The sequence below is a fragment of the Atta colombica genome, unplaced genomic scaffold, assembly GCF_001594045.1.
Source record: "Atta colombica isolate Treedump-2 unplaced genomic scaffold, Acol1.0 scaffold15, whole genome shotgun sequence".
NCBI classification, from domain to species: domain Eukaryota; kingdom Metazoa; phylum Arthropoda; class Insecta; order Hymenoptera; family Formicidae; genus Atta; species Atta colombica.
Genome location: NW_017259239.1, coordinates 600,456 through 612,256, shown reverse-complemented (window position 1 = coordinate 612,256; position 11,801 = coordinate 600,456). Strand labels below are relative to the sequence as shown.

General features: G+C 32.2%; 1 protein-coding gene across 2 annotated transcripts in view; it reads left to right on the top strand.

Annotated features, from left to right (window-relative positions):
* Window positions 1-2,215, top strand: part of LOC108685270 (uridine phosphorylase 1) — a 40,455-nt gene extending 38,240 nt beyond the window's left edge. For both annotated transcript variants that reach the window (XM_018189986.1, XM_018189985.1), the window contains exon 6: window positions 303-2,215. In XM_018189986.1, the coding sequence (XP_018045475.1) occupies window positions 303-488 (186 nt within the window). In that variant the 3' untranslated portion in view covers window positions 489-2,215. The remainder of the gene's footprint in view (window positions 1-302) is intronic.
* The last annotated feature ends 9,586 nt before the right edge of the window (window positions 2,216-11,801 follow it).

Genomic DNA, 11,801 nt, shown 5'->3' with positions numbered 1-11,801 from the left:
TATATATATGTCTTGAATGAATTTTGCGTCACGAACAGCGAGCTTTCGCGAGTTAATTTGCATTCTCATTTATATGCACTTTGCAAAATTGTGACAATTTCACGAAGTAAATGCATATTGTTTGTCGAACACAGAATTATTAATGAACAAAATATAGTTACATTACAGCTTGCTAATTTATTCAGATTGTCTATAATTAAACTTATCTATAATTCAATATGCGAACAATCAACGTTATTGAATGTTTAATTTTTCGAAATTAATCGAGAACCACCTCTAAATTATCTTCATAATTTGTAAAGGTTCTGGCGCCCAAAGAAGTGTTGGAAGAATGGCAGATGCGACCACAGAAGCTGATCGCACGCTATATCACCATGTACCTTCAGCGCAAGGGTCGCCTCTCTCTCGAGGGCTCACATGGTTCCATGTACGTGAAGAGTCCACGCCGATTCAAACTGGTACAGCAGGAATCTGAGAATTACGATTAAATGATTCTTAAACAAATCTAAATGTGCAGCCGCGAAGATCTCCCAAGATTGGACACGTCGCCGTCTGCTCGACTATCGGATGTACTTATGCCGCTCAAGCTGTTGTATCCATTTATTTGCTCGCGAAAAGTTGATTAATTCGCGAAGAAAGTCGCGTGATAACAAAGTATTGAAGTACAGAAGAGAGGAATTGAACGAAGGATTTGAGCATAGGAAAGGAGCATTTGAACAATTTACATATTATGCATCACAATACGATATTTTAGGCGTTTCTTGACAAATTATTGTAAACGTTTTATTTCTATGCATAATATTCAAATTGTTCAAATCTGCTTCTTCGTTAATTAAATCTTCCCTTAGATAGATTCCCGCTCGAAATATTAAAGAAAAAAAATTTTGTCGATGAGAATACTTCCGAGAACGGTTGACTTGTAACAGTTAAATTACGCAGTCTTGCCTTGCATTTTAGACTGCGTTCCGTTATTCACGGCAATAAATATTGAAAATCTATAATTTATGTTACACACATTATCATAGATTTTCAATAGTCACAGTAAGTAATGAAACGCAGCTTTACTGTGCGTATGTCAATTTTGTTAAATATTCAATTGGACATTAATTTATTTTATCAACGAGCTCCCCGTATCCTGCGTTCTGTAGATTATTAATAATAATATAATAATCATAATTAAGAGTCATACAGTTCCTCGCTTTGCGAGAAAGCACGCCGCCGTTGCGCACACCACGAAAACGCGTTAATTCCTGAGACCTCCAAAAATTAATACCGGAGCGACCGCTAAAGTTGTACTGCTCGTTTCGTGCGGTGATCCAAGTACAAAATGTGCAGAAACTTACTACGAACTGCGCTCGAAAACAATGCACATTTTTCACGACCATATCTTTCGAGGCCGGATTGCATCAGTCTTGATCAACGTGATCTTTGATCGTAATTAATAAAAATTGTTTTTCGATCTGTAAAAATTGCAATTGAATCATTAACTTAAATTCTCTGTTTAAAACATCAATAAAAAGTACATCCAAAATGTACAGAATTATAATCGCTATAATAAGAAAATTATTTGGAAGGCGTTAATCAAAATGATGCAATCGGTATCACGTAGTTCTGTAGAGATTTAATTTTAGGATTCGCTGACAAGAACGCTGCAACACGCGTTTACGCATTCGCCAATAATGCACAATGTTTGGACGATTTTTTTCTTTTACTCGTTAAATGAGCGATGATGATTCTCTCGTAAATCTTCAGAGATTTGTATTGAGAAATTAGATGAAATCCGCTAACGGACCTATTTCGTGATTTTATTACGGCTTGCGTGTTGCGTCGAGAGCAGTTTCGAGAGAACTTGTAAATTTAGCTACGCGCGTCTGTCGGCGTGTAACGTACGCACCCGATGACGTGGAATCTATGTATTAGCACTTTTAGCAGTTGGATAGGAAAGCACATTCCATATATAAAAGAATTATATATATAAATATAGTCAAACAACTAGCGCGTTTTCGTTCGACTGTTACTCGTAACGTGGGCGAAGACTATGTACACATACACGCAATATACATATAGATGTCGGGAACACATTCGCAAAAATAAACGTCCTAAACTGCATGGAGATTGGATTAGGAATTACAATAAAAGTAACGTTTCAAAACATTGTTTAACAAATTATATTTTCCTCGTATGCGTTCCGGAATATTGAAACTCAGGTGCCTAAGAAAGAAGAAAAAAATGGCTAATTAATCCTTTCTCGGTTTTCTGCTGTGACCAATATAAGTTATAATAGAGTAAAATGAGAATGACCGATTTGTCACAAACAATGTAACTGCAATAACGTACGTACGTATATATTTGATACTTTTCTGTACGTATTTGTCAAGATTGATCAGTAAAACATTCGTAATTTTAAATGTTGAATATTACAATTTTGTTAAAAAATTTTAAAAACAAGGAAGATTTTCAAATTTTTCTATTACATCAAGAAAAAGAAGTTACGCGAGTTTAATAGCCATTAATTATTTGTGATATTTTCAGAACAGTAGATAAATTTCTAAAACATAAAATTATAACGTTTGTTAACCCGTTTTCGTATACACTAAAAAAAAAATAAATACTAAATTTGTTAATATAAATATTTGTTAATAAATATTTGTTCGAATAATTGTATAAGTAAATATTTATTAAATAAATGTACATATATAGTTATTTGCTACAAAAATTATTAATTTAATTATTTAACTATTAATTTTTTTATTGAGTAAATGTATTTACTGTACTTCTGTAAGTAAATGTTTATTTAGTACTTACTATTTAAAGAAATATTAAGATTTAATAATTTTTTCAGTATATATTTAAAATTTTTAAATATTTAAAATTCATGTGCTGTTATGCATATAATTAAATTAAAATTATAATTAAATTAAAACGAAAGATATATTAATCGCAAAACAAACATTATAAATACAAGGAAATGTAATTATTGTAAAGAAATTATTAATTATAAATTACAAAATATAATCTCTATAACAAGGCAATGTGCGACGATAATTTTAATGACAGCGATCCTTTGTTCATATGATTGGGCAAATACCATTAAAATGTATTTTAGGTTCAAGATAGAAATTTCTAATTATCCCGTAACATTTTATACTTTACAACGAAGTGTAAGACATTATTAAAAATATGAAGATTCAAGTACAGAATATAAAATACAAAGCAATATTTTGCACTTCCTCATGATTTCGTATCAATCATAATGCGAGACTGCGTATTAACGAAAAAAATACTGCCTAGTCCTGAGCGCCCACGTTACGTCCTGTTCGTTATGATTAATATTTCGTTACCTAATAGATAGCAAAGTTGTATAATTATGCGATACATCTTTATTATACTGATGTTAAGATGGTTGTTAGCTGATGCGTACAATTTGCCTTCGTCATTGCGGCGCGAGGAATTGCGAATACGTAATATCAATCGTAATTGTGAAATAGTATGAAATTTTCCTATTTTATATTTTCTTAAATTTTTCGGCATATTGATGCCAAACGAACAAATTTGGCACACAATACTTTCATTTTTACTTACTTACTGTGTTTTTTTCTTTGACTTACCTGCAACATGTGCTCTGAGATTTTACTTTTGATTATTTTTATGTGTCCAAAATAAAATTTATAAAATATTCCGAGAAAGTTGTACACGAATAGCAGGGTACTCATTTTTATTATCTTCACGCATAAATTTTGTTCAAGTGCTCTATGAATTTTTAGAATTTAATTCAGAACAACAATGGTTCACTTTTTCAAAAAAATTAATCTTTTAATTGAAAAAATTAATTAAATTTCTCTTTGCTTAAAAAGCAATATAATCATCGTTCAATCTTTTATTTTAATGTCTTGACAAAAATCTTTTTGTAAATGTATAATTTTTCACCTTTTTAATAAGTTTTATAACATTCTCGTTAAAAATGTAAAAATGAAAATGAGATAAAATCTGTGCAAAATTATTCTTTAAATTTCTTTGTTATTCGAAGGGTAAGGTTTTTGAGAGAGACGTTCGCATTATAATGAAATTTTCACAAAAACATAAACATTTTTACTGTTTAAAATTCAGATATACATTTCGTAGTGCATTTTTAAAGAAGAATCCTTTAGGAATAAAGTCTTACTATTAAATTTTTCGTGTTCTTTAGAAAACAAATTAATCACCTGAACGTGAAATTCTTTACTTTAATGATTAAAGAGATGGATAATTATAAATTTATGGTAAATCATTTTGAAACATGTTTCTTAAAAAAAAAAAGACTCGAAAATAAATGTTATTTTTCTCGCGATCCTTAAAAAACAAAATTAATCACACCACATAATCCTTTAAGTAATTATAGATGAATAATTATGAATTTATAGCAAAAAATCTCCAAGTACGTTATTTAAGGAAGAATCGAATCTTTTGAAGTCTTACTACTAATACGTATCATTCTTGGAACAACCATATATTCTTACCGAATCTTGCTATCGCCTTTCGCGTTTCTTTTCGTTCCACGAACAACGACATATCTGTGATGCGTACTTATAACGTGTACGAGGAGTATTAACAAAATGTACCTAACATTGATACGTAAAATGTATGTATATTCGTGTGACGATCTTATCTATTTTCCTCGCGAATGCGTAATGGCTATTTCTCTACTTACAATGTTATAAATTACTCTAATAAAACCTTCGTTGTTACCCCTACCTCCCTTGCATATAATATATACACTATTGATCTATTATGTCTCGTTGAGACATATATGTCTCGTCGGCCAGACGTTCTACATTGTAAATTTGTTAATAATCAGCTATCTAATTGTATTGTCACTGTAAACCGTTATTTATACACTAACCCACAAGACATCTAACGTGTCCTTTTAAGATTCCTGGCACATGGGTTACATAAAAGAAGGAAAAAAAGAAAGAAAAAAAATACTATTGTTGATTGTACGTTATAAAAGGACAATAAAAAAATATTATGTACTTGACAATCTTAATTTTTTGTATTTCCTTCCTGAAAAAGATAATCGGATTCAACTAGAAAATTGCTTATTATATCTGAAAATGTGATAAAGACATGAAGAGGCGGGCTGAAGATGCAAAGATAATGCATATTTATAAGATAGTGCATTATGAAATAATAACAAACAAACTTGTGTCTGAGGATGAATATCATATTTCGTAAATATTAAGAAGTGGTGCATTACGCAAGGACTTTGCAAATTCTTTGACAATCCGACCGCTCGCCTCTTTGACAGACTTATAGTGGACATTTGAAGATCAGTTTTCACTTTAAGTGTCGATCGATGATCCAATTTGACTTCTAGCTTCATCCCTCGTGAAAAATCCGCATATCAAATCCATAGAAATGGACAGACATGATATATTCCAAGAAAAGTCATATTTAATCTCTTAATATTGTCAAGGAAACTATAAGAACAATTCATATATTAGACAGTATTAGGCATTGACTGATTTTTTTATCATCTTACTTATAAAAAAAAAAAGGAAATATATAATATGTATTGACGTATTAAATTATAATTTCTGAAGAAAAAAAATTAAATTATCTCTTAAAATCTGCTTTGCTTTTTATTCTTATTTTCTATTTTTTATTCATAGGTTTTAAAAAAAAGATCGTTTTAATTTTGTAATAATCAAGAAATAAAATACTTAAGTTAGTAATAAAATTAGCATTCATCAGAATACATTTGGCGATCGAAAAATAATAATGACAATTTATTTTCTTGTTATTGCTAAGAATGAAAAAATGGAGATGCATTGTTATTTCTTGATTCATCTTCGCACGGTGATCGGGAGTGTCGAGGGAGAAGGACGAGAATATGAAGAGCGATTTTATTATACTGGAATTTCAACTCCTTACACAGATCATTATTAATATACAGTTAGATGTAGGTATCGACACTGAATATCGAGTATAGAGCACTACTTCGTCACCGCGCCACGGCAATGACGATAATAGTAACGACGGATAGCGTGATGATAATATCATATAGCAATAATGATGACATCAATGTTCAGACGTAACGATCTCACTATGTTAATTGGGTCTCGCTTAAAATGTTTTTAAAATGCCTGTGGGGAGATTCATATATCCGTCTCGTTCGCGTTCGTCTCGTAAGTGTGACGCCGTCGATCGTTACCGCTGTTACTCTTTCAGAGCACTTCCGTTTGCGACAGAAAACGATATTCAACTAAACAAGCTCTCTAAATTCTTTGGAATGGAATCTCACTCTAAGGTATTATAGTTCGTCCCTATTTCAAGATTGTCTTAATGTTTCAAGATGCTATTACGGTCCTCTGATTGATTCGTGACTGTATTTAAAACAGTCTTAAATACAAGAATCAATTATAGATAATCTTGAAAAAGAGCGACTCAATTTTCAATCTTTAAAAGAGAGATTTCACTCTAAAAGCAGAGAGAATATTAACAGACGCATTTCGGAAACAAAGCACGTTAAGTGTTATCGAACCGGTCGACAATTCGTATAAAAAAATTTCTCATTCTTACAGAAAGTTCTCTTTTTGAGTTCTTCTCTCGAATGATAAATGTCGTCCGGTTCCATGTCTCATAACGCGCTATAACGGAAGTTATATCGCACGGGCTCGCAGCACTTTGTGTAACGTACAGTTAGATGTTATATTCGGTTCCTTAGGTCTTTACACGCGCGTATAGGCCATAACTACTTCCTTTTATTGCCGTCGCTGTTCACCAGGAACGTAAGTATAAAACCGCACCAGCTGTGCAAGCCCGCGCTCGGTTTTGCAAAATTAAATTTTCGCTGTATCCAATGACCTACATATCGATTTATGTAGAATGTTAAAATTTTCTATTTTGTTCATCGTTTCTCCAATAATCCCTTGTAATATTACATAGATATTCATCTTTCAACTGTTATTACAATATATAACAAGTGACGGAAATATAGAATTGATAATTTACATAATGACAATGATATATATATTATCCAATTTTATATCATAATAGATAATGAATTGTTCTATTCTCTAGAGATACTGCGTTTATTCTCTATTCATCGTGGCGTCAGCATCGCGTCGAACGCGTTTAAGAAACGGGACAAAATTGTTGGATACATTTGTCTTAAACTACGATGATAATGATAATAATAATAATAACGCGTATCTACTGTACGAATATCTTTAACTGTTGTTATATCAAATGTATCGAGTACACTGGAACAATATCTAAACTTAATCAGCCTCTTTATAATCAACAGCTATAAAACTCATCTTGATGTATCATAAATTTTATCTTAGCTATATATTATAATTATATATAATTATATCGTAAAAGTACCGTGAATGCGAGTCACTCGAGTCCCACCGGATAGACTCAATTCGACATAACGACATACATTTATTGTATATATCGTACTCTTACGTCTATATTACGTGAAGCCTTTAAACAAACAAGAGTCAGACAAGGTTCATCCTTGTTCGATTTTCATCCGTCCGATGCCATTAAAATGATTGTTTAGTTTTCCGTGAACGAAGATTATTTATCTTTTAAAGTAACTAGACTGTTAATAATTAGAACCAATTTCATTTTCATGTAGATTAATAATTCAATTACAAACTTTTCAAAGCAGATTTCACCTACTTTTGCGTTACAGCGAGCTTTGAAATTACAAAAGCGAGAAGAAGGATGTCATTCTGAATTCATTTCTCAGATTACAGAAAAATTATCGTGGCTTTAGCACGGATAAGCTTATTGTAAATCGCTTGAGGCAAATTGCACTCTGCAAACTTGCTCATTTATAGGCTTCATATAAGAGAATCAAACTCGTAATTAGTACAATATTCACTTGAATTAATTTTATGGCTTACATGCCTACGCGTACTATCACAAGTTGCCTAAAGAAGAAAAAAATGTATCACTCTTATCTACGTAACCGAAGTTCTGCCATCACCCATCACCGATTGCAGCGTGAGAATGAGCTCTCTGGCATTTAGGAAAGGAACGAAAAGCAATGAGAATCGCGTTAATTTCCGATCTTGAGCCTTACCGACGTTGAAGCAATTCGTTTAATCACATTGCTCGGAAATTAACATCGTTCACAAGAATAAAACAAGTCAATCGATTGGAGGAGAACAGAGCGAGAATACGAGATTGACTCTTTCTATTGAAACTTGAGCATAGCAAACGACTCGACTTAGCCTGTATCGCTGAAGTAATCGAAGGCTTCAGCGAAACAATGATCAATTCATTTGAGAATCTAAAAAAATTAATCTCAATTCTGTCAAATTTAATTCCAGGATTAATACTAAAACGTATATAGAAAGATTAATTTCCTCTAATTCTAAAAAAAATTCGTCCACTATATTGAATCTTTCAATAGTAAAAGCATCACTCTCATCAACAAATTTCTCACATAAATGTCTCTCAAAAGTTCTTTATGAACTTAACCATATGATCCCACGGTTCCATGAAGATATTGAGCAGGCATTGATGAGATTCTTGGAGAAACGGAATCCATCCAATTATAATTTCATTTTCAGCGATATTACATTACGTTTCAGATGTCATATCTAGGGTGTCAAAGAGTGGAACAGTGGGATGAAATGGAGCAAAATGGAGAAAAAGATACATGAACAACGTTTCGTCTCGCAAGAGAAATTTGTCATACTTTTTGGCACACCAGTTTCCCTTGTCTTCCATATCGTGACTTAGGGCTGCTTATTATGATAGTGGCATAAATCAAATCCTGAAAATCTTATTTAAGCGATTTAGAGTGAATACCATTACATCAGATTAGATTGCACCAATAAAGATGATTCTGCTTTTCTATCTGTTGTTCGATCTAGATTTGAAAAAATCAAAGAAATCATTAAAATGCGCCCACCAAATACGGATTGTAATCTTTTTAAGAATTCGATTCTTACACCACCATCAAAATAAAAATCGTCAATCAAAATCGCGGATTCTACTCGTTCTCACTTGTGGATCAAATGAATTCGCCTGCGCGATTATTAACTCACGCAATATTGTTTTCGTCTCCAATCATTATTTTACGACAATACGAACAAATGCTATTGAGTGAGCTACATACAAGTGTATGCGTACTAGACCGTTACGATTAATGTAAATATATTGTCGAATATATCCAGAAACTCAAGCTTCAAGTTTATCGAGTTCAACTGTCCGCTTCGAGTTCTCGGCGAAACGTGTACGGCATTTCGACCGAGGGTCACTCAGTTCCGAGGGGGTCCTCGATCAAACCCGATGGAATAATTAACACGTTGACACAGGAGCACGTAGGAGGCTTTCCGGATTATATGCACCGTATACTTTTGTAAAACAGAATCGAAACCGTGACTGGCGAAAGTTCACAAGTTCATCCGGCGTTTCGATGATCGATATACCGTTCGCCCATTAGTATTAATCTTCGTTATTCATGTAAGGGACAAGGGCATTTATAATTAAATCCTTGGTGTTGGTCTGAGTATCCAGAAGAGCAATATCGATATACTGCCTCGTGCTCCTTCGCAACTCACAGCTTCGATTTGTTTAGGTGAACAAAAGCGCATATATCCATTTGTTAACTCTTCGAGCTGATTTCACATGATAAATAAGTGACTGCGTAGTATATTTGAAATGAAAGTAGAAAAGATCGACTTTTTCTCTTAATTTTTTAAACGTAAAATAACAATTAAATGATAAATTCCTATAAAAAAAGAATATATTATTTCATATAATATATTATTTCATAATATATTTCCCAAAGAGTTAACAATATCCCTTTTTTTTAAATACAATTAAGCTTATAAAGCGCGTACATCTGCAATATCTTTCCCTCACCGATACAATCATTAGCGTGTGTGTGTGTGTGTGTGTGTGTGTGTGTGTGTGTGTGTGTGTGTGTGTGTGTGTGTGTGTGTGAGAGAGAGACAAGAGTTAAAAAACTCTTAAACTCATCACACGCTTTTCGATCGATACCTTCGTCTATCTATGTATTTACAGGACTAGAGTCTTACTTAAAATCTCGGCTGCTTGCTCGAGGAAAGTTTCGAATCCAGAATATGATCGAGAATCGATAGTATCGTCGTCGAGCAAGCAGAAAATTATGAGCATAACGCGTGTGTTACCTTAAGAACTATACTTACTTTAAATATACTACGCGATTAGTACCCACCGTTTTTCATACGATAAAAGTTACTCATCAACGCAAATTCACTTGGTATTCCAACTAGCACCATTCTACGGAATATCATTGAGACGCTTATTAACAATTAACACTCGACTGATATATAGTTTTACGCTTCTAAACTTAGCGTTCATTAAGATACATTTCCGTTTTACTTTAATAATTAAATCTATTGGTATACGTAATCAAACACTTATGCAATAATTGTACAATATTTTCATCTTAATAATTTTTTAATAAAGTTATTGAAAAAGTATTAATATATATGTACATATATTTTTTCTCATATATTCCCTTTACGTTATTTCGACTTCTCTACCTTAACATAATCTTCATTTCTTTAGATTTGTCAAGTTTAGAATTAATGATATAAGACTGCATGAATCGCGATATTCATTAAAGAATAGTATTCTTTTCTTCTCGTGATAAAGCTCGTATTTCCAATTATTGCGCATCTATCTGTTTTCTGCAAATATTCAGAGCGATAAGTGTTAATTAGCGTCACAAAAACTTCGTATTCAGTTTCGGTCAATTCCATCAAAAGCACTTAATCCAGAGCGTCATGTTGAAGATCGTGTTACTCATTAAAATCTGCTCTCGACTTGCTTCTCATCGCGAAACATCAACAGCGCGGGAAGAATTTCGCTTTTCGTCTTATTACCAAGATAATAAAGCGTGCGATCTCCTTGCATGGACGATCTTTTACGAAACGTAACGCGTGTCTTTCATGCTCGATCCAATTTCTTACAAGTTTCGGGAGAAAAGGTCGACATTTGAGAATAAAAGGATTGATGGTATTTGCCAATATGCAAAATTCAAAATTCTGACTTTAAGCTGAGCTCGCGATCTTATATTGAAACAGGAATATTTTGATGGAACGATGTTTCGCGATTCATTGATTGTTCAAATTCATGATGTGAAACAGCAAGGTCAATACATATGTAATGAACAGTAATGGAGAGTAGAATTTAACAAGCTTATTAAAAATATATATTAAAATCATTAAATCATCTTTCTTTCAATAAAACATCTTTTTTTCAATAAAAAACGTACTAATTTTAATATTTCAGTTAAAAATAATCTCAATTTCAGATCTATTTGACATAATTCGTAATGAGCTAAAATATTTATATTACTAAAAATTCTAAATATCCAATTTTTTTAAACGTTACAAATTAAACTAGTATGTCATTCAACTATAAATAAATATTTTATTCCTGCGTAATAGTAGTAATAGTAGTGGATAATAGTAATGGTAGTATTAGTAGTAGTAGTACTAGTAGTAATAGAAATGGGTAGAACTTTATCAGTCCCTATATGTCTGAACCTAGTCAAAGAGTCAATTAGATCTAAAGAGTTTCCGCTCGTAGTCAGATTACGAAATTTTTTCGTATATATGTGATGCAGGATTTGAAACTCGTGATCTGTTACGTGATATTATGAGTCTGTCACATGAATCTATATGAATCTATCTCTTATTTCTGCGGTTCCTGCGTAAATCACAAAAAATAAAAATAAAATAAGGACTAATAATAATTATTTTCTAATTCAACTAATTATTTTTTATAAAATCTAAATTGTATAAAAA